At 51.0% G+C, this 23,277-nt stretch overlaps 1 protein-coding gene across 1 annotated transcript; it reads left to right on the forward strand.

The window, feature by feature from the left end:
* The first annotated feature begins 7,007 nt into the window (after positions 1 to 7,007).
* slc25a35 (solute carrier family 25 member 35) lies at positions 7,008 to 22,447 on the forward strand. Its single transcript, XM_080182578.1, has 4 exons — positions 7,008 to 7,467; positions 15,600 to 15,752; positions 19,635 to 19,769; positions 22,270 to 22,447. The coding sequence occupies exons 1-4, from the start codon at positions 7,030 to 7,032 to the stop codon at positions 22,432 to 22,434; spliced, it is 891 nt and encodes a 296-aa protein (XP_080038704.1). The 5' UTR covers positions 7,008 to 7,029; the 3' UTR covers positions 22,435 to 22,447.
* Positions 22,448 to 23,277: the final 830 nt, after the last annotated feature.

A 23,277-nucleotide genomic window follows, 5' to 3' on the forward strand; every position in this document is an offset into this window, starting at 1 on the left:
CAGGGAAGAAACTGTTCTTGAGTCGGTCGGTACGTGACCTCAGACTTTTGTATCTTTTTCCCAATGGAAGAAGGTGGAAGAGAGAATGTCCGGGGTGCGTGGGGTCCTTGATTATGCCGGCTGCTTTTCCCTGAGGCAGCGGGAAGTGTAGACAGAGTCAATGGATGGGAGGCTGGTTTGCGTGATGGATTGGGCTACATTCACAATCTTTTGTAGTTCCTTGTGGTCTTGGGCAGAGCAGGAGCCCATCCCAAGCTGTGATACAACCAGAAAGAACGCTTTCTATGGGGCATCTGTAAACGTTGGTGAGAGTCGTAGCGGACATACCAAATTTCCTTAGTCTTCTGAGAAAGTAGAGGTGTTGGTGAGCTTTTATTAACTATAGTGTCAACATCGGGGTCCCAGGACAGGTTGTTGGTGATCTGGACACCTAAAAACCTGAAGCTCTCGACCATTTCCACTTCATCCACATTGATGTAGACAGGGACGTGCCCTCCACTACCTTCCTGAAGTCGGTGACAATCTCCTGCATTTTATTGACGTTAACTAAAAATGTGGGGGGTTGGGGGGTGATCGAGAGGGTGCAGAGGAAGGAACTTAGATGCAAAAGGAGGGCTGCTAAAATCGAGGCTGTTCTGCGTGGAGCAAAAGAGATTGAGGAGATCTTTGATCGAGGTCTGGGGAGCTGAGTGGCTTCCCAAGTCATAGTCAAGAGGTTTACAAGCATGGAAACAGGCCCTTCGGCCCAACTTGTCCATGCCATCATTTTTTTAACCCCTAAGCTCGTCCCAATTGCCCGCATTTGGCCCATATCCCTCTTATCCACATTAGTGCTTTTTTAAAGACAAAATTGTACCCGCCTCTACTACTACCTCTGGCAGCTCGTTCCAGACACTCACCACCCTCTGTGTGAAAAAATTGCCCCTCTGGACACTTTTGTATCTCTCCCCTCTCACCTTAAACCTATGCCCTCTAGTTTTAGTCTCTCCTATCTTTGGGGAAAAGATATTGACTATCTAGCTGATCTGTGCCCCTCATTATTTTATAGATCTCTATAAGATCACCCCTCAGCCTCCTACGCTCCAGAGAAAAAAGTCCCAGTCTATCCAGCCTCTCCTTATAACTCAAACCATCAAGTCCTGGTAGCATCCTAGTAAATCTTTTCTGTACTCTTTCTAGTTTAATAATATCCTTTCTATGATAGGGTGATCAGAATTGCACACAGTATTCCAAGTGTGGCCTTACCCAATGTCTTGTACAACTTCAACAAGACGTCCCAACTCCTATATTCAATGTTCTGACTGATGAAACCAAGCTTGCCGAATACCTTCTTCACCATTCTGTTCACCTGTGACTCCATTTTCAAGGAGCTATGAACCTGTCCCCCTAGATCTCTTTGTTCTGTAACTCTCCCCTACCATTAACTGAGTAAGTCCTGCCCCAGTTCGATCGACCAAAATGCATCACCTTGCATTTGTATAAATTAAACTGCATCTGCCATTCGTCAGCCCACTGGCCCAACTGCTCAAGATCCCGTTGCAATTGGGGATAACTTTCTTCACTGACCACCAGGCCACCAATCTTGGTGTCATCTGCAAACTTACTAACCATGCCCCCTATATTCTCATCCAAATCATTCATATAAATGACAAATAACAGTGGGCCCAGCACTGATCCCTGAGGCACACCGCTGGTCACAGGCCTCCAGTTTGAAAAACAACCCTTTACAACCACCCTTCTATCAAGAAGTGGAGATGCCAGCGTTGGATTGGGGTAAACACAGTAAGAAGTCTCACAACATCAGGTTAAATTCCAACAGGTTTATTTGGTAGCAAAAGCCACTAGTTTTCGGAGCACTGTTCCTTCGTCAGATAAGTGGGAGTTCTGTTCACAAACAGGGCATATAAAGACACAAACTACAATTTACAAAATAACGGTTGGAATGCGAGTCTTTACAGGTAATCAGGTCTGAAAGGTACAGGCAACGTGAGTGGAGAGCGGGTTAAGCACCGGTTAAAGGGATGTGTATTGTCTCCAGGCGGGACAGGTAGTGAGATTTTGCAAGCCCAGGCAAGTGGTGGGGGTTGCAGATCGTGTGACATGAACCCCAAGATCCCGGTTGAGGTCGTCCTTGGAGAACGTTGACCCGAAGATAAGAGGCTGAACGCCCGTGACCGCTCGAAGTGTTCGCCAACGGGAAGCTCCTATCGAGAAGCCAATTTTGTATCCATTTAGATACCTCACCCTGGATCCCGTGAGATTTAACCTGATGGAACCACCTACCATGCGATACCTTGTCAATTTCCTCGCACTCCAAGGAGAGGGTGGAAGGGAATGGGTAGTGGGAGTAATACGGATCGAGTGCGACTCAGCATTGACTCTGTGCCGCCAGCAGAGGGAAATAGAGGCAAGCAGATGGCAAAAACCCCCCTCCACACACAATTCCGAACTTTCCGTCATAATTATATCTCAGCTCACTGCACAAACAGCCTACTTCTTCTAAAACATTTTTGACTCTTTTAGAGTGAGTTTACCTCATGGTCAGGGGTTCCCAGGTCGCCGGTGTCCGAGGACAAACCCTTATCCCTCCACCAACCACCCCGAAAGCGCTGTCGTTTAGCTCATTCTCCTTCCTGGGATCTTGCTGTGCACACACTGGCTGCTATCACCCCTGTGAAGGATCATTGGATCCCTACAGTGTAGAAGGAGGGCATTCGGCCCATCAGGTCTGCATTGAATCTCTGACAGAGTATCTTACCTAAGCACTCTGTGGGCCGAATGGCCTCTTTGTGAACTGTCGACATTCTGTGATTCTGTGACTGAGGAATCCAGTGAGTTGAGGGATTGAATGTGTGAGTGATTGTGTGAGTGAATGAGGGAGTTGGGGATTGAGAGAGGGAGGGAGTGAATTGTGGATTGAGTGAGTGAGTGATTGATTGAGTGACAGAGAGAGAGTTGGTGATTGAGGGAGGGAGTGACTGAGTGAGTGAATGAGGGAGTTGGGGATTGAGGGAGTGAGTGAGGGAGTTGTGGAATGAGTGAGTGGGAGAATTGGGGATTGAGAGAGTGAGGGAGTTGGGAATGAGTGAATGAGTGAGGGAGTTGGGGAATGAGTGAGTGAGTAGTCGATGGATTGAGTGGGTGAGTGAATGAGGAGTGAGGCACTGAGTAAATGAGGGGGTGAGGATTGAGTGAATGAGTGAGAGCGTGAATGAGGGATTGAGTGGTTGAGTGAGTGGGTAGGTGAGTGAGTGACTGAGTATGTGAGGAGTGAGAAAGGAGTGAATGAGTGTGAGTGAGTGTGAAAGTGAGTGAGTGAATGTGAGAGTGAGTGTGAGAGAGTGTGAATGTGTGAGTGAGTGAGTAAATGAGTGGGTGGATAAATTGGATGAGTGAGTGGGGGATTAAATGGGTGAGTGAGTGGGGGATTAAATGGGTGAGTGAGTGGGGGATTAAATGGTTGGGTGAGCGAGTAGGGGATTAAGAGGTTGGGTGAGCGAGTGGGGGATTAAGAGATTGAGTGAGTGGGGGATGAAGAGGTTGAGTGAGTGGGGGATGAAGAGGTTGGGTGAGTGAGTGGGGGATGAAGAGGTTGGGTGAGTGAGTGGGGGATGAAGAGGTTGGGTGAGTGAGTGGGGGATGAAGAGGTTGGGTGAGTGAGTGGGGGATGAAGAGGTTGGGTGAGTGAGTGGGGGATTAAGAGGTTGGGTGAGTGAGTGGGGGATGAAGAGGTTGGGTGAGTGAGTGGGGGATGAAGAGGTCGGGTGAGTGAGTGAGGGATTAAGAGGTCAGGTGAGTGAGTGGGGGATTCAGAGGTCGGGTAAGTGAGTGAGGGATTAAGAGGTCAGGTGAGTCAGTGGGGGAATAAGAGGTTAAGTGAGTGAGGGATTAAGAGGTTGAGTGGGTGAGTGAGGGATTAATAGGTTGGGTGAGTGAGTGGGGGATTAAGAGGTTGAGTGGGTGAGTGAGGGGTTAAGAGGTTGGGTGACTGGGTGAGTGAGGGATTAAGAGGTTGGGTGAGTGAGTGAGGGATTAAGAGGTTGGGTGAGTGAGTGAGGGATTAAGAGGTTGGGTGAGTGAGGGGTTAAGAGGTTGGATGAGTGAGTGGGGGATTAAGAGGTTGGGTGAGTGAGTGTGGGATTAAGAGGTTGAGTGAGTTAGTGAGGGATTAAGAGGTCAGGTGAGTGTGTGGGGGATTAAGAGGTTGAGTGGGTGAGTGAGGGATTAATAGGTTGGGTGAGTGAGTGGGGGATTAAGAGGTTGAGTGGGTGAGTGAGGGGTTAAGAGGTTGGGTGACTGGGTGAGTGAGGGATTAAGAGGTTGGGTGAGTGAGTAGGGATTAAGAGGTTGGGTGAGTGAGGGGTTAAGAGGTTGGGTGAGTGAGTGAGGGATTAAGAGGTTGGGTGAGTGAGTGAGGGATTAAGAGGTTGAGTGACTGAGGGATTAAGAGGTTGGGTGAGTGAGTGGTGATTAAGATTTTGAGTGGGTGAGTGAGGGGTTAAGAGGTTGAGTGAGTGAGTGGAGGATTGAGAGGTTGGGTGAGTGAGTGAGGGATTAAGAGGTTGGGTGAGTGAGTGGGGGATTATGATGTTGAGTGAGTGAGGGATTAAGAGGTTGGGTGAGTGAGTAGGGGATTATTATGTTGAGTGAGTGAGGGTTTAAGAGGTTGGGTGAGTGAGTGGGGGATTAAGAGGCTGGGTGAGTGAGTGGGGGATTAAGAGGCTGGGTGAGTGAGTGGGGGATTAAGAGGCTGGGTGAGTGAGTGGGGGATTAAGAGGCTGGGTGAGTGAGTGGGGGATTAAGAGGCTGGGTGAGTGAGTGGGGGATTAAGAGGCTGGGTGAGTGAGTGGGGGATTAAGAGGCTGGGTGAGTGAGTGGGCGATTAAGAGACTGGGTGAGTGAGTGGGGGATTAAGAGGTTGGGTGAGTGAGTGGGCGATTATGATGTTGAGTGAGGGATTAAGAGGTTGGGTGAGTGAGTGGGGGATTATGATGTTGAGTGAGTGAGGGATTAAGAGGTTGGGTGAGTGAGGGATTAAGAGGTTGAGTGAGTGAGGGATTAAGAGGTTGAGTGAGTGAGGGATTAAGAGGTTGAGTGACTGAGTGAGGGATTAAGAGGTCAGGTGAGTGAGTGGGGGATTAAGAGGTTGGGTGAGTGAGTGATGGATTAAGAGGTCAGGTGAGTGAGTGGGGGATTGAGAGGTTGAGTGAGTGGGGGATTGAGAGGTTGAGTGAGTGGGGGATTGAGAGGTTGAGTGAGTGGGGGATTAAGAGGTTGAGTGACTGAGTGATGGATTAAGAGGTCAGGTGAGTGAGTGGGGGATTGAGAGGTTGAGTGAGGGAGGGATTAAGAGGTTGGGTGAATGGGTGAGGGATTAAGAGGTTGGGTGAGTGAGGGATTAAGAGGTTGGGTGAGTGAGTGAGTGAGTGTATGAATGAATGTTGCAATGTTTTTGTGACGTTCTTCCTGGAACGCGGATACACGGTTGCCTGGCGACCAGCCGCCTGCTGATCAGCTGCTGGCTGGGGCGGCCGCCGGGTCCTACCGCCCGCTTCTCAACTCTTCTAACAGCCCATTGGACAGCTGCTGCCTCCCACTGAACAATGGGAGGAGCTGGGCTGTAATGGCGAGGCTGCAATCCGGCATCTGACAGGCGGGGAGGTGGCAGGAGCCAGAGGGACAGGGATAGAGTCAGGGAGAGGAGCCAGGAGGAGACAGGGCCCGAGCCAGGGGGACAGGGACAGGTACCAAAGAACCAGGGACAGGGACCAGGGGTACCAGAGACAGGGCCTAGGGCTAGCAGGGACAGGGACAGGGACTAGGGGTACCAGAGACAGGGACCAGGGCTAGCAGGGACAGGGACCAGGGGTACCAGAGACAGGGCCTAGAGGTAGCAGGGACAGGGACCAGGGACTAGGGGTACCAGAGACAGGGACCAGGGCTAGCAGGGACAGGGACCAGGGGTACTAGGACAGAGACAGGGACCAGGGGTACCAGAGACAGGGACCAGGGATAACAGGGACAGGGACCAGGGGTACCAGAGACAGGGACCAGGGATAACAGGTACAGGGACCAGGGGTACCAGGACAGAGACAGGGACCAGGGGTACCAGGACAGAGACAGGGACCAGGGGTACCAGGACAGAGACAGGGACCAGGGATAACAGGGACAGGGACCAGGGGTACTAGGACAGAGACAGGGACCAGGGGTACCAGAGACAGGGACCAGGGATAACAGGTACAGGGACCAGGGGTACCAGGACAGAGACAGGGACCAGGGGTACCAGGACAGAGACAGGGACCAGGGGTACCAGGACAGAGACAGGGACCAGGGGTACCAGGACAGAGACAGGGACCAGGGGTACCAGGACAGAGACAGGGACCAGGGGTACCAGGACAGAGACAGGGACCAGGGGTACCAGGACAGAGACAGGGACCAGGGGTACCAGGACAGAGACAGGGACCAGGGGTACCAGGACAGAGACAGGGACCAGGGGTACCAGGACAGAGACAGGGACCAGGGGTACCAGGACAGAGACAGGGACCAGGGGTACCAGGACAGAGACAGGGACCAGGGGTACTAGGACAGAGACAGGGACCAGGGGTACTAGGACAGAGACAGGGACCAGGGGTACCAGAGACAGGGACCAGGGATAACAGGGACAGGGACCAGGGGTACTAGGACAGAGACAGGGACCAGGCGTACCAGAGACAGGGACCAGGGATAACAGGGACAGGGACCAGGGGTACCAGGACAGAGACAGGGACCAGGGGTACCAGGACAGAGACAGGGACCAGGGGTACCAGGACAGAGACAGGGACCAGGGGTACCGAGACAGGGACCAGGGGTACCAGGACAGAGACAGGGACCAGGGGTACCAGGACAGAGACAGAGACCAGGGGTACCAGGACAGAAACAGGGAGAGGAGCCAGGGAGATAAGGATAGGGGCAGGGGGATAGGGACAGGAGCCTAGGGAACAGGGACAGGAGCCAAGGGCGACAGCGAGAGAGAGAGGGGAGCAGGCTGCCATGGAGTTCCTGTTAGCTGGGGTGGCAGCCTGCGGTGCCTGCCTGTTCACCAACCCGCTGGAGGTGGTGAAGACTCGGATGCAGCTGCAAGGGGAGATGAAACACTGGGGCTCGTACCGGGTGCACTACCGCAACGCCTTCCACGCCACCTACACCATCTGCAGGAGGGATGGGCTGCTGGCCCTGCAGAAGGGGCTGCTGCCAGCCCTCCTCTACCAGTTCAGCATGAATGGCATCCGCCTGGGCTCCTACTCCATCGTCGAGAGGGCCGGCTACACCACCACCAACGGCAGGATCAGTGCAGTCAAGAGCACGGTGTCTGGGGCACTGGCTGGGGTGACAGGAGCGTTCCTGGCCAGTCCTGTCTACCTGGTTAAAACCCACCTTCAGACACAGTCTCACTCCTCCATATCAGTCGGTCACCAGCATCAACATAAGGTAATTCTTGATTTGATTTATTATTGTCACGTGTATTGGGACACAGTGAGAAGTATTGTTTCTTGTGCACTATACAGACAAAGCATACCATTCATAGAGTACATGGGGAGAAGGATTTGATTTGATTGATTATTGTCACACGTATTGGGATACAGTGAAAAGTATTGTTTCTTGTGCGCTATACAGACAAAGCATACCATTCATAGAGTACATAGGGGAGAAGGATTTGATTTATTATTGTCACATGTATTGGGATACAGTGAAAAGTATTGTTTCTTGTGCGCTATACAGACAAAGCATACCATTCATAGAGTACATAGGGGAGAAGGATTTGATTTATTATTGTCACATGTATTGGGATACAGTGAAAAGTGTTGTTTCTTGTGCGCTATACAGACAAAGCATACTGTTCATAGAGTACATAGGGGAGAAGGATTTGATTTGATATATTATTGTCATGTATTGGGATACAGTGAAAAGTATTGTTTCTTGCGTGCTATACAGACAGAGCATACCATTCATAGAGTACATAGGGGAGAAGGATTTGATATATTGTCGCGTGTACTGGGATACAGTGAAAAGTATTGTTTCTTGCGTGCTATACAGACAAAGCATACCGTTCATTGAGAAGGAAGGACGTAGAAGCTATTGAAAGGGTGCAGAGGAGATTTACAAGGATGTTGCCTGGATTGGGAGGCATGCCTTATGAAGATAGGTTGAGGGAGCTGGGACTCTTCTCCCTGGAGAGACGTAGGTTGAGAGGCGACCTGATAGAGGTTTATAAAATGTTGAGAGGAATAGATAGGGTGGATTCTCAGAGGCCATTTCCCCGGGTTGAAATGGTCGCTACGAGAGGACACATTTAAGGTGCGGGGAGGCAAGTACAGAAGTGATGTTACGGGTACGTTTTTCATTCAGAGGGTGGTGAGTGAGTGGAATCGGCTGCCGTCAGTGGTGGTGGAGGCGAACTCGCCCAGTCTTTTAAAAGACTTCTGGATGAGTATATGGGATTTAGTGCGATTGGGGGTTATAGATAGGTCTATGGATTGGTAGGTGTTGATATGATCGGCGCAACTTGTGGGCCGAAGGGCCTGTTTGTGCTGTAGTGTTCTATGTTCTATGAAACGAGAGAGTGCAGAACATAGTGTTACAGTCATAGCTAGGGTGTTGGGTGATTTGATTTGATGTATTATTGTCACATATATTAGGATACAGTGAAAACTATTGTTTATTGCGTGCTACACAGACAAAGCATACTGTTCATAGAGTACATAGGGGAGAAGGACTTGATTTGATTTATTATTGTCACGTGTTGGGATACAGTGAAAAGTATTGTTTCTTGCGTGTTATACAGACAAAGCATACTGTTCATCGAGAAGGAAAGGAGAGAGTGCAGAATGTAGTGTTACAGTCACAGCGAGAGTGTAGAGAAAGATCAACTTAATGCAAGGTAGGTCCATTCAGAAGTCTGACAGCCACAGGGAAGAAGCTGTTCTTGAGCCGGTTGGTCCTTTGTATCTTTTTTCCGACCGGCAAAAGCATTAGTGAAGGGAGTATAATGTGGGGAGAATGTGAGGTTATTCATTGTGGAAAAGGGAACAAAAGAATTATTTAAATGGAGAAAAACTGCAGAAAGCTACAACACAAAAGGACCTGGGAGAGGGGGAAGAACTGTGCATGAAACACAGAAAAGAGGCGCACAGGTACAGCAGGTAATCGGGAAGGGTAATGGGGTGTTGCCCCTATTTTGGTGGGGGGAGGTTGGAGTGCAAGAGTTGGGAAGTCTTGCTGCAACTGTACAGGTGAGACCACATCTGGAATACTGTCAGTTGGTCCTCTTGTTTAAGGAAAAATATTATTTCTGTGGAGGCAGTGCAGAGAAGGATGGTCCCTGGATATGGAGGGGATTGCCTTCAGAAGCAACGGGTTGGGACTCTCCCCACTGGAATTAAGAAGAGTGAGAGGCGATCTCATTGAAACTTGGAGGATTCTTAAGGAGGCTTTAATAGGGTAAATGATGAGAGGCGGTTTCCCTTTGTGGGAGAGTCCAGGACATGGTCTCAGGATAAAGGGGTGCTAATTTAAGACTGAGATGTGGAGGAATTTCTTCTCTTAGGGGGTTGAGAGTCTCTGAAACTCCTTGCCACAATGAGCGCTGTGTGTACGTGTGGGTGTTTTTGGGGGGCAGGCAGAGCAGAGTCCTCATGTCAGACTGTGGCTCAGCAAGGGAACTGGGGGTCGCCGAGGAAAGGGCGAGAAAGTGGCCCTGGGAGGTATCATTGGGCATGATCCTGTCCTCTTTCAGGTCGAACCAAGTAGACAAACTCAAACTAAATTAGGACAAAGTAAAAGGGTCAGCTCCCTGGATACGATCCCATTGAGTGGGAGAGCAGGCAGAACATGAGAACAGACAGGAATGGCCTACGCCTGTTGCTTTGTCTTGTAACCAGCCACAACAGCTGTGCGGGGGTGGAGGGAGTTGCAGATTGTCCCACTCTTTTGCCACGTCACTCCATTCTGGAAATGACTTGGTGAAACCTGACCGCGTAACTTAACCCTCCCGGTCTCACCCTGGGTGAATAGCGACACACAAAAAAATGCCACCCTCATGGGGAGTGTGGGGGGGTGGGGGGTGGGGGGGGGGGACCTCCAGATGCTGGTGTCCTCAGGTATCTGCTGCCCTTGTCCTTCTAGGTGGTCCAGGCCATGGGTTTGGAAGGGGCTGTCGAAGGAGCTTTGGTGAAAATGGGATTCTGTCTTCATTTAATCTCATCAGAAGCAACATTGGATTTGATTTATTATTGTCGCATGTATTGGGATACAGTGAAAAGTATTGTTTCTTGCGCGCTATACAGACAAAGCATACCGTTCATAGAGTACATAGGGGAGAAGGAGTTGATTTGATTTATTATTGTCCCCCCCCCTCACTCCTGGCGCCCTCTGTTTTCCCCCCCTCCTCACTCCTGGCGCCCTCTGTCCCCCACCTCCCCCTCACTCCTGGCGCCCTCTGTCCCCCCCACCCCTCACTCCTGGCGCCCTCTGTCCCCCCCACCCCTCACTCCTGGCGCCCTCTGTCCCCCACCTCCCCCTCACTCCTGGCGCCCTCTGTCCCCCCCACCCCTCACTCCTGGCGCCCTCTGTCCCCCCCACCCCTCACTCCTGGCGCCCTCTGTTCCCCCCCCCCCTCACTCCTGGCACTCTCTGTTTTCCCCCCCTCCTCACTCCTGGCGCTCTCTGTCCCCCACCCCCCCCCTCACTCCTGGCGCCCTCTGTCCCCGTTCCCCCCCCCCCCCCTCACTCCTGGCACCCTCTGTCCCCCACGCCCCCCTCACTCCTGGCCCCCTCTGTCTCCCCCCCCCCCCCCCCGACTCCTTGCACCCTCTGTCTCCCCCCCCCCCCTCACTCCTGGCACCCTCTGTCCCCCTCCCCCCCCCAACTCCTGGCGCCCTCTGACCCCCCCTCACTCCATTCATAGAGTACATAGGGGAGAAGGATTTGATTTAATTTATTATTGTCGCATGTATTGGGATACAGTGAAAAGTATTGTTTCTTGCCCGTTATACAAAGCATATTGTTCATAGAGAAGGAAAGGAGAGGGTGCAGAATGTAGTGTTACAGTCATAGCGAGGGTGTAGAGAAAGATCAACTTAATGTGAGGTAGGTCCATTCAAAAGTCTGACAGCAGCAGGGAAGAAGCTGTTCTTGAGTCTTGCCCTCCTTCCTGAAGTGTGTGTGTGTGTGTGTGTGTCTAAATAGACTGGGTCTGTACTCGTTGGAGTTTAGAAGGATGAGGGGGGATCTTATAGAGACGTATAAGATAATGAAGGGGATGGATAGGGTAGAGGTAGAGAGATTCTTCCTGCTCAGAAAGGACAGCAGGACTAGGGGGCACAGCCACAAGATAAGGGGGGGGCAGATTAGAACGGAGTTGAGGAGGAACTTCTTCACTCAAAGGGTGGTGAATCTCTGGAATTCTCTGCCCGTTGAAGTGGTGGAGGCTGCCTCGCTGAATATATTGAAGTCACGGGTAGATAGGTTTCTGATAGACAGGGGAATTAAAGGGAGAAAGCGGGAAAGTGGAACTGATCCACGTCAGATCAGCCATGATCTTATTGAATGGCGGGGCAGGCTCGAAGGGCTAGATGGCCGACTCCTGCTCCTATTTCTTGTGTGTGGGTGTGTGGGGAGGTGTTGCACAATGAGTCCATTCATTACTCAATCAGAGCTGCTTTAAGTTTCAGTGTGACTTCCCTGTTTTCGGCACCGCTGCCTCTACTTTTAGCAACTCGGGATCCCACCAGCCTCGCAAACTCTCCCTCACAAGATTTCCTACCCAGTTCTCCGAACTAATTGCGACAGGCGTCAGACTGGAAAGAGAAAGGGGAACTTGCGTGGAAGTCATGCCTTCCCTAACCTCGGGACGTCCCAGCGAACACGAGGCACCTTTTTCCTTCTTTTTTTTTTGTTGTTTTTGCAGCGTTGTCACCCTTGCAGACCGGGATGCACGGCAGGGCCAATTTGCGCACAGCAAGATCCCACAGGGCGTCAAGGTGGTTCATCCGCAGAGGTTGGCTGGGGCACTAATATCTCAGCCTCTTCGCCAGCATCACAGACACCGAGTCTTCACCCAATTCGATTTGCGCGGAACTGGAAGTCAAGAGAAGGCCATTCGGCCCCTTCAAGCCTGCCCCGCCATTCATTTTGATCAGGGGTGATCATCGGATTCAATATCCCGATTTCCCCTCCCTTCCCCCGCCATATCCCTTGATCCCAAGACTTGATCCCATGTCACGTGTATTGGGATACAGTGAAAAGTATTGTTTCTTGCGCGCTATACAGACAAAGCATACCATTCATAGAGTACATAGGGGAGAAGGATTTGATTTATTATTGTCACACGTATTGGGATACAGTGAAAAGTATTGTTTCTTGCACACTATACAGACAAAGCATACCATTCATAGAGTACACAGAGGAGAAGGATTTGATTTATTATTGTCACATGTATTGGGATACAGTGAAAAGTATTGTTTCTTGCGCATTATACAGACAAAGCATACCATTCATAGAGTACATGGGGAGAAGGATTTGATTTATTATTGTCACATGTATTGGGATACTGTGAAAAGTATTGTTTCTTGCACACTATACAGACAAAGCATACCGTTCATAGAGTACATAGGGGAGAAGGATTTGATTTATTATTGTCACATGTATTGGGATACAGTGAAAAGTATTGTTTCTTGCGCACTATACAGACAAAGCATACCATTCATAGAGAAAGAAAGTAGAGAGTGCAGAATGTAGTGTTACAGTCATAGCTAGGGTGTAGAAAAAGATCAACTTAATGCGAGGTAGGTCCATTCAAAAGTCTGACAGCAGCAGGGAAGAAGCTGTTCTTGAGTCGGTTGGTACGTGACGTCTGACTTTTGTATCTTTCTCCCATCGGAAGAAGATGGAAGAGAGAATGTCCGGGGTGTGGGGGGGTCCTTGATTATGCCGGCTGCTTTTCCCCGAGGCAGCGGGAAGTGTAGACAGAGTCAGTGGATGGGAGGCTGGTTTGTGTGATGCATTGGGATACATTCACAACCCTTTTGTAGCTCCTTGCGGTCTTGGGCAGAGTAGGAGCCCAGACCGAGCTGTGATACAACCCAGAAAGAATGATTTCTATGGGGCATCTGTAAAAGTTGGTGAGAATCATAGCGGACGTGCCAAATTTCCTTAGTCTTCTGAGAAAGTAGAGGCGTTGGTGGGGCTTTCTTAACTATAGTGTCAGCATGGGGGGGACCAGGACAGGTTGTTGGTGATCTGGACACCTAAAAACTTGAAGCTCTCAATCCTTTCTACTTCGTCCCCATTGATGTAGACAGGGGTACGTTCTCCTCTACACTTCCTGAAGCTGATGACAATCTCCTTTGTTCTGTTGACTTTGAGGGAGAGATTATTGTTGGTGTACAGAAATGGCCGAAGGCACAGGATACTGCAAAGTCCCTGACAATTCTTTCTCCACTATATCACAATTCTATATGCTAATCTTCACCCTTTACTCTCCATCGGTTTTACCTGCAATACTCCTGGCGTTTGAAGTCGAGGTGATGTGGAGATGCCGGCATTGGACTGGGGTTAAGCACAGGAAGAAGCCTCACAACACCAGGTTTATCTGGTACCACAGGCCACTAGCTTCTCCAAGTTCTCCAAGGCAACCTTCACAACACAGGCGGAGTCGCTGAGCAGAGACTGATAGCCAAGATCCGCACACCTGAGGATGGCCTCAACCAGGGGCGGCACAGTAGCACAGTGGTTAGCACGGCTGCTTCACAGCTCCAGGGTCCTGGGTTCGATTCCCGGCTCGGGTCACTGCCTGTGTGGAGTTTGCACATTCTCCTCGTGTCTGCGTGGGTTTCCTCCGGGTACTCCGGTTTCCTCCCACAGTCCAAAGATGTGCAGGTTAGGTTGATTGGCCATGCTGAGAAATTGTCCCTTAGTGTCCAGGGATGCGTAGGTTAGAGGGATTAGTGGGTATAATGTGCAGGGATATGGGGGTAGGGCCTGGGTGGGATTGTGTTCAGTGCAGACTCGATGGGCCGAAGGGCCTCTTTCTGCACTGTAGGGTTCTATGGGACCAACTTCTGTGTTGTAACCGGGATCTTGGGTTCATGTCACACTATCTGTGACCCCCGTGACTTGCCTAGGCTTGCAACATCTCACTAACTGTCCTATCTGGAGACAATACACATCTTTTTAACCTGTGCTTAACCCTCTCCCCACTCACATTGTCTGTACCTTTAAGACCTGATTACCTGTAAAGACTCGCATTCCAACCATTATTTTGTAAATTGAGTTTGTGTCTTTGTGTGCCCTGTTTGTGAACAGAAATCCCACTCACCTGATGAAGGAGCGCTGCTCTGAAAGCTAGTGGCTTGTGCTACCAAATAAATTTGTTGGACTTTAACCTGGTGTTGTGAGACTTCTGACTGTGTTAAAATAGAGAGCATCCAGCCCGGCTTTACTCCCTTGAGACTTAGTACAGCTGCACTCCCTCTGTTTTGCGATAAGACTCCGTGCCCTTGTTCTGCTAACAATCCGTGTCCCCTCCCACTGCCAAATTAGTTTAAACTCCTCCCAGCACACTGGCGCAGTGGGTTAGCACTGCTGCCTCACAGTGCCGGGGACCCGGGTTCGACTCCCAGCTCGGGTCACTGTTTGTGTGGAGTCTGCACATTCTCCCCGTGTCTCTATGGGTTTCCTCCAGGTGCTCCGGTTTCCTCCCACAGTCCAAAGATGTGCAAGTTAGATGGATTGGCCGTGCTAAATTTGCCCCTTAGTGTCCAAAGATGTGCAGGTTAGGTAGATTGGCCATGTTAAATTGCCCTTTAGTGTCCAAAGATGTGTAGGTTAGGTGGATTGGCCATGCTAAGTTGTCCCTTAGTGTCCAAAGATGTGTGGGTTAGGTGGATTGGCCACGCTAAATTGCCCCTTAGTATCCAAAGATGTGTGGGTTAGGTGGATTGGCCATGCTAAATTGCCCCTTAATGTCTAAAGATGTGTGGGTTAGGTGGATTGGCCATGCTAAATTGCCCCTTAGTGTCCAAAGATGTGTAGGTTAGGTGGATTGGCCATGCTAAATTGCCCCTTAGTGTCCAAAGATGTGTAGGTTAGGTGGATTGGCCATGCTAAATTGCCCCTTAGTATCCAAAGATGTGTGGGTTAGGTGGATTGGCCATGCTAAATTGCCCCTTAGTGTCCAAAGATGTGCGGGTTACGTGGATTGGCCATGCTAAATTGCCCCTTAATGTCTAAAGATGTGTGGGTTAGGTGGATTGACCATGCTAAATTGCCCCTTAGTATCCAAAGATGTGTAGGTTAGGTGGATTGGCCATGCTAAATTGCCCCTAAGTGTCCAAAGATGTGCGAGATAGGTGGATTGGCCATGCTAAATTGTCCTTTAGTGTCCCAGGAGATGTAGGTTAGAGGGTTTAGTGGGTATATGAGTGAGGATAGGGTCTGCGTGGGATTGTGGTCGGTACAGGCTCGATGGGCTGAATGGCCTCCTGCTGCTCTGTAAGGTTTGTATGGAGGGCGAGTTTGTGGAGAGTTGTGATGTTGATGCGGTGAATTGTTTTTTCCCCCAGGGGATGCTCCACGCACTGATGACCATTTACCAGCAGCACGGTATCAGCGGGCTGTGGCGTGGCTCCAGTTCCGCCATCCCCCGGGTGATAGTTGGCTCCGCCGCCCAGCTCTCCACCTTCTCCTCGACAAAGCAGCTCACCAACGACCTGCAGGTTAGTAGCACCCAGCCACGGAGAGACACAGCACAGAAACAGGCCCTTCGGCCCAATCGTCTATGCTGACCGGATTTCCTATACTAAACTAGTCCCCATTTGGCCTACGTTTGGCCCATATCCCCTTCCCATCCATCTACCTGTCCAAGTGTCTTTTCAGTGCTGTAATTGTACCCTCCTCGACCATGCCCCCTGGCAGCTCATTCCATACACGCCCCACCCTCTCTGTGGAAAAAAATTACCCCTCGGGTCCCTTTCGCCTTAAACCTACACCCTCTAGTTTTGGACTCAAAGACCTCAGCTATTCACCTTATCAATGGGGACAAAATAGAAATGGTCGAGAGCTTTATGTTTTTAGGTGTCCAGATCACCAACAAATCTGTCCTGGTCCCCCCATGCCCACACTATAGTTAAGAAAGCCCCACCAACGCCTCTACTTTCTCAGAAGACTAAGGAAATTTGGCATGTCCGCTACGACTCTCACCAACTTTTACAGATGCACCATAGAAAGCATTCTTTCTGGGTTGTATCACAGCTTGGTCTGGGCTCCTGCTCTGCCCAAGACCACAAGGAACTACAAAAGGGTCGTGAATGTAGCCCAATCCATCACACAAACCAGCCTCCCATCCATTGACTCTGTCTACACTTCCCGCTGCCTCGGGGAAAAGCAGCCGGCAAAATCAAGGACCCCACACACCCCGGACATTCTCTCTTCCACCTTCTTCCATTGGGAAAATGATACAAAAGTCTGAGGTCACGTACCGACCGACTCAAGAACAGCTTCTTCCCTGCTGCTGTCAGACTTTTGAATGGACCGACCTCGCATTAAGTTGATCTTTCTCGACACCCTAGCTATGACTGTAACACTACATTCTGCACTCTATCTGTCTTTTCCTTCCCTATGAATGGTATACTTTGTCTGTATAGTGCGCAAGAAACAATACTTTTCACTGTATCCCAATACATGTGTCAATAATAAATCAAATCCTTCTCCCCTATGTACTCTATGAACAGTAGGCTTTGTCTGTATAGCGTTCAAGAAACAATACTTTTCACTGTATCCCAATACACGTGACAATAATAAATCAAATCACATCCTTCTCCACTATGTACTCTATGAATGGTATGCTTTGTCTGTATAGCGCGCAAGAAACAATACTTTTCACTGTATCCCAGTACACGTGACAATAATAAATCAAATCAAATCCTTCTCCCTTGTGTACTCTATGAACAGTATGCTTTGTCTGTACAGCGCGCAAGAAACAATACTTTTCACTGTATCCCAATACATGTGACAATAATAAATCAAATCCTTCTCCCCTATGTACCCTATGAATGGTATGCTTTGTATAGCGCGCAAGAAACAATACTTTTCACTGTATCCCAATACATGTGACAATAATAAATCAAATCAAAATCTATGCCCCTCATTATTTTATAAAGCTCTATAAGGTCACACACCCACCCCCCCTCATTCTCCTCCGCTCCGGGGAAAAAGTCCCAGTCTATCCAGCCTCTCCTCATAGTTCAAGGCTTCCAGTCCCGGTAACATCCTTGTAGATCTGTTTTTTTTTCACACCCTTTCCAGTTTAATAAAACCCTTCCTATAAAAGGGGGATCAGAATTGTACACAGTGTTCCAAATGTGGCCTCACCAATGTCTTGTACAGTTGCAACATAACGTCCCAACCCCTGTATTCAGTTCTCTGACCGATGAAGGCAAGTGTGCCAAACACCGCCTTCACCACCCTGTCTACCCGTGACGCCACTTTCAAGGAACTGTGTACCTGCGCCCCGAGCATCTCTCTATTCGACAACCCTCGCCACGTTAACTGTGTAAGTCCTGCCCTAGTTGGCCTTACCAAAATACAACACCCAACAATTATCTGAATTAAACTCCATCTACGGCACGGTAGCACAGTGGGTTAGCACTGCTGCTTCACAGCTGCAGGGTCGTGGGTTCGATTCCCGGCTCGGGTCACTGTCTGTGTGGAGTTTGCACATTCTCCCCGTGTCTGCGTGGGTTTCCTCCAGGTGCTCCGGTTTCCTCCCGCAGTCCAAAGATGTGCGGGTTAGGTTGATTGGCCGTGCTAAGAAATTGCCTCTTAGTGTCCAGGGATGAGTAGGTTAGAGGGATTAGTGGGTATAATATGTGGGGATATGGGGGTAGGGCCTGGGTGGGATTGTGTTCGATGCAGACTCGATGGGCCGAAGGGCCTCTTTCTGCACTGTAGGGTTCTATGATACCATTCCTCGGGCCAGTTAATCAAGATACCATTGTAATCTTAGATAACTGAGTGATTTGATTTATTATTGTCACATGTATTGGGATACAGTGAAAAGTATTGTTTCTTGCGCGTTATACAATGCATACCGTTCATAGAGTACATAGGGGAGAAGGATTTGATTTATTATTGTCACACGTATTGGGATACAGTGAAAAGTATTGTTTCTTGCGCACTATACAGACAAAGCATACCATTCATAGAGTACATAGGGGAGAAGGATTTGATTTATTATTGTCACATGTATTGGGATACAGTGAAAAGTATTGTTTCTTGCGTGCTATACAGACAAAGCATACCATTCATAGAGTACATAGGGGAGAAGGATTTGATTTATTATTGTCACATGTATTGGGATACAGTGAAAAGTATTGTTTCTTGCGTGCTATACAGACAAAGCATACTGTTCATAGATTACATAGGGGAGAAGGATTTGATTTTGATTTATTATTGTCACATGTATTGGGATACAGTGAAAAGTATTGTTTCTTGCACGCTATACAGACCGAGCATACTATTCATAGAGAAGGAAAGGAGAGGGTGCAGAATGTAGTGTTACAGTCATAGCGAGGGTGTAGAGAAAGATCAACTTAGTACGTGGTAGGTCCATTCAAAAGTCTGACAGCAGCAGGGAAGAAGCTGTTCTTGAGTCGGTTGGTACGTGACCCCAGACGTTTGTATCTTTTTCCCGATGGAAGAAGGTGGAAGAGAGAATGTCCGGGGTGTGTGGGGTCCTTGATTATGCCGGCTGCTTTTCCCCGAGGCAGCGGGAAGTGTAGACAGAGTCAATGGATGGGAGGCTGGTTTGTGTGATGGATTGGGCTACATTCACAACCCTTTTGTAGTTCCTTGCGGTCTTGGGCAGAGCAGGAGCCCAGACCGAGCTGTGATACAACCCAGAAAGAATGCTTTCTATGGGGCATCTGTAAAAGTTGGTGAGAGTCGTAGCGGACATGCCAAATTTCCTTAGTCTTCTGAGAAAGTAGAGGCGTTGGTGGGGCTTTCTTAACCCTGCCATTGCTCCACCGTCCATGCCTTCAATTGCCGCCTTCCGGATTTCCCTCCCTTCCCCCCCCCCCCCCCCCCCACTCTCCAGCTTTCGAAGCCATGTCTGGTGGGGTGGGGGAGGCGGCACGGTAGCAGAGTGGGTCAGCACCGCTGCTTCACAGCTCCAGGGACCTGGGTTCGATTCCCGGCTGGGGTCACCGCCTGCGCACATTCTCCTCGTGTCCGCGTGGGTTTCCTCCCAAAGTCCAACGATGTGCGGGTTAGGTGGATTGGCCCCTTAGTGTCCTGGGACGTGTAGGTTAGAGGGACGAGTGGGTATAATAATGTGCAGGGGATACGGGGGGGTGGGGCCTGGGTTGGGATTGTGGTCGGTGCAGACTCGATGGGCCGAAGGGCCTCTTTCTGCCCCGTAGGGTTCGATGTTCTACACCCCATTCCTGTCCAGCTCGACCCTCCTCAGACTTTGGTCTCGGGTAACCGCCCCGAGTGACGTTCAGGGGGTCCCTGTGAGTTGTGGCCGGAGTGATCTTGTAGCTGGAGGTCGCCGTTAACCCCGGGGTTTTTTTTTTGTTCGTCTAATCCTCCCGCAGCTCTTTCGGCCGGACAGCTGGACGGTGTCGCTGGCGGCCGGGATGGTCAGCAGTGTCTTTGTCGTCCTCGCCATGACTCCGTTCGATGTGATCAGCACCCGGCTTTACAACCAGCCGGTGAACAAAGCGGGGAAGGTACGAACCGTGAACCGCGCTGTCTGGAGGGCCCCGTTTCTCGATCGCCTCCAGCGGCGACGGAGAGTCCGGTCCGCGAGCGAGGGCGGGTTTCTATCACTGCGTCCAGCGTGCGGCCTGGGTGGAGATGGCCACTGCCTTCGTATCGCAGCTCAGCGCTGCACCCCCCGCTTAATTAACAATGCCTTGATGAACAGGCCCGTCCCGCCTCCCTCGGTCAGCAGGCCCGTCCCGCCTCCCTCGGTTAACAGGGCCCGTCCCGCCCTCCCTCGGTCAACAGGGCCCGTCCCGCCCTCCCTCGGTCAACAGGGCCTGTCCCGCCTCCCTCGGTCAACAGGCCCGTCCCGCCTCCCTCGGTCAACAGGCCCGTCCCGCCTCCCTCGGTCAACAGGCCCGTCCCGCCTCCCTCGGTCAACAGGCCCGTCCCGCCTCCCTCGGTCAACAGGCCCGTCCCGCCTCCCTCGGTCAACAGGCCCGTCCCGCCTCCCTCGGTCAACAGGCCCGTCCCGCCTCCCTCGGTCAACAGGCCCGTCCCGCCTCCCTCGGTCAACAGGGCCCGTCCCGCCTCCCTCGGTCAACAGGCCCGTCCCACCTCCCTCGGTCAACAGGGCCCGTCCCGCCTCCCTCGGTCAACAGGGCCCGTCCCGCCCTCCCTCGGTTAACAGGGCCCGTCCCACCTCCCTCAATTAAGAGGCCCGTCCCGCCCCCCTCGGTGGACGAGGGTCCGTCCCGCCCCCCTCGGTGGACGGGGGCCCGCCCTGCCCCCTTTCCCCTTTGGTCTGTTCTGTTGGCTCATTGTATGCCTTGGAATGTTGAGCGGAGTCCAGGCCACCCTGCGATGGCCTGGTGGTATTATCACTGGAACATTAATCCAGAAACTCAGCTCGCGTTCTGGGGAACCCGGGTTCGAATCCCCGCCACGGCAGATGGCGGAATTTGAATTCAATAAAAAAAAAATGTGGGATTAAGAATCTACTGATGACCCGTTGTCGGAAAAACCCATCTGGTTCCCTTTAGGGAAGGAAATCTGCCGTCCTTACCCCGGTCTGGCCTACATGTGACTCCAGAGCCACAGCCAATGGGGTTGACTCTCAACTGCCCCTCCAAGGGGCAAGTAGGGATGGGCAATAAATGCTGGTCTAGCCAGTGAAGCCCGTGTCCCATGAATGATTAAAAATAGTTACAGCAGCTAATTGGGACAGCGAATGGAATATTTATCGCAAGAGGGTTGGCGTATATTGGGACGTCTTGCTAAGACGTTACGGGATGAGAGCATATCTGCATGGGAAATCGAAGTGTTCAGAACTGTATATCAATCTCACACTCGTACCATTACAGGCGAGCCAGTGCTTGCTGACTGTCTTTTTCTCCTGATGCGTGCATTAGCAATAAACTTTTCAATCTTTAATTATGTGCTATCTTTCATAGTCTCTGTGTTATTGAATTCAGCTGAGTACAAGACGGCCCCACAGAGAGACACCCTGGAAAATTCCTCTTACACTCCAAAGATGTGCAGGTTAGGTGGATTGGCCATGCTAAATTGCCCCTTAGTGTCCAAAGATGTGTGGGTTCGGTGGATTGGCCATGCTAAATTGTCCCTTAGTGTCCAAAAATGTGCAGGTTAGGTGGATTGGCCATGCTAAATTGTCCCTTAGTGTCCAAAGATGTGTGGGTTAGGTGGATTGGCCATGCTAAATTGTCCCTTAGTGTCCAAAGATGTGCAGGTTAGGTGGATTGGCCATGCTAAATTGTCCCTTAGTGTCCAAAAATGTGCAGGTTAGGTGGATTGGCCATGCTAAATTGTCCCTTAGTGTCCAAAAATGTGCAGGTTAGGTGGATTGGCCATGCTAAATTGTCCCTTAGTGTCCAAAGATGTGTGGGTTAGGTGGATTGGCCATGCTAAATTGTCCCTTAGTGTCCAAAGATGTATGGGTTAGGTGGATTGGCCATGCTAAATTGTCCCTTAGTGTCCAAAGATGTGCAGGTTAGGTGGATTGGCCATGCTAAATTGCCCCTTAGTGTCCAAAAATGTGCTGGTTAGGTAGATTGGCCATGCTAAATTGCCCCTTAGTGTCCAAAGATGTGTAGGTTAGATGGATTGGCCATGCTAAATTGCCCCTTAGTGTCCAAAAATGTGCGGGTTAGGTGGATTGGCCATGCTAAATTGCCCCTTAGTGTCCAAAGATGTGCAGGTTAGGTGTATTGGCCATGCTAAATTGCCCCTTAGTGTCCAAAGATGTGCAGGTTAGGTGGATTGGCCATGCTAAATTGCCCCTTAGTGTCCAAAGATGTGCAGGTTAGGTGGATTGGCCATGCTAAATTGCCCCTTAGTGTCCAAAGATGTGTAGGTTAGGTGGATTGGCCATTCAGAATGTGTGGGGTTACGTGGAGGGGGGGGCCTGGGTAAATACTCAGTGCCGACCAGATGGGCCGAATGGCCTCTTCTTCAACTTGCAGGCTTTGTCGATGACCTTTTGCTGTTGCGGTTTTTTTTTGGCAGGGTGTGTTTTACCAAGGGTACGTGGACTGCATCGCCAAGACCATGAAGAAGGAAGGTCTGCACGGCTTCTACAAGGGCACCGGGGCTTCCTACTTCCGACTGGGGCCCCACACCATCCTCAGCCTCTTCTTCTGGGACGAGCTGAGCAAGATCTACCGTGGATAGCGGGCCCGCTGGACCCCCCGGGGGGGGGCACCCCCCCCCTCCGTCGCCGCTGCTGGATGGCCTGAGGCTGGAATTCGCGCTGACGCACTGCTCAGGGACTCCCACCCTACCCCCGCACCCCTCTCGATGCTCCCCATTCTCTCCGACGCATTGGTTGGGGGGGGGGGTTGGGGTTGGGGTGGGGGGAGGCAGACGGTGACACATTCCGATACACGTCGAAACATCAGCCAAGCCCCCCCTTTGGGAGAATGAGTCAAGTGGGGGGGGAAGGGGAAATGCACCCCATTGGAAAATGTGGTTGGTGGGGGGGTGAACCTTTGACATGAATGACTGGATGTGGCTGGTTCACTGGGGAGCAGTCGGAGAGGTGGCGAACTGTGCGGGGACCAGACCCCACTGGTTGGGGTGAGGGAGGGGGCCGTGGAGACTCGGATTCCATGTTATTTATTGACTCTTCTGCCGATAAACCGATGTCTGGAACCGGTGATGTGCGACCCGTCTGTCAAACCCGCCTGCTGGAAACAAATCACGCTGGTTAGAGATTTTCCTTACTGTTGTGGTTCTGGGGAGGCTGGCGTTGCTGTGAGGGAAGGGGTAGAGGTGTGATGCTGAGGAGGTTGGGTCTTTGGGGAACCAGGGGGGAACGTAGTTCAAGGTAAGGCGGGGGGGGGGGGGGTGGCGGGCACTGCTGTGTCACTGCGCCAGGGACCCGGGTTCGATTCCCGGCGTGGGTCACTGTGTGTGTGGAGTTTGCACATTCTCCCCGTGTCTGCATGGGTTTCCTCCCACAATCCAAAGATGTGCAGGTTAGGTGGATTGGCCATGCTAAATTGCCCCTTGGTG

This window comes from Carcharhinus amblyrhynchos, unplaced genomic scaffold (genome assembly GCF_965287045.1).
Source record: "Carcharhinus amblyrhynchos unplaced genomic scaffold, sCarAmb.v2.hapA scaffold_69, whole genome shotgun sequence".
Classification (NCBI taxonomy): Eukaryota; Metazoa; Chordata; class Chondrichthyes; order Carcharhiniformes; family Carcharhinidae; genus Carcharhinus; species Carcharhinus amblyrhynchos.

Coding starts and splice junctions, on each gene's coding strand:
- slc25a35 (XM_080182578.1), top strand. CDS start 7,030: ATGGAGTTCCTGTTAGCTGGGGTGGCAGCCTGCGGTGCCTGCCTGTTC. Junction 7,468..15,599: donor GTCACCAGCATCAACATAAG/GTAATTCTTGAT, acceptor TTTTTCCCCCAG/GGGATGCTCCACGCACTGAT. Junction 19,770..22,269: donor CGGTGAACAAAGCGGGGAAG/GTACGAACCGTG, acceptor TTTTTTTGGCAG/GGTGTGTTTTACCAAGGGTA.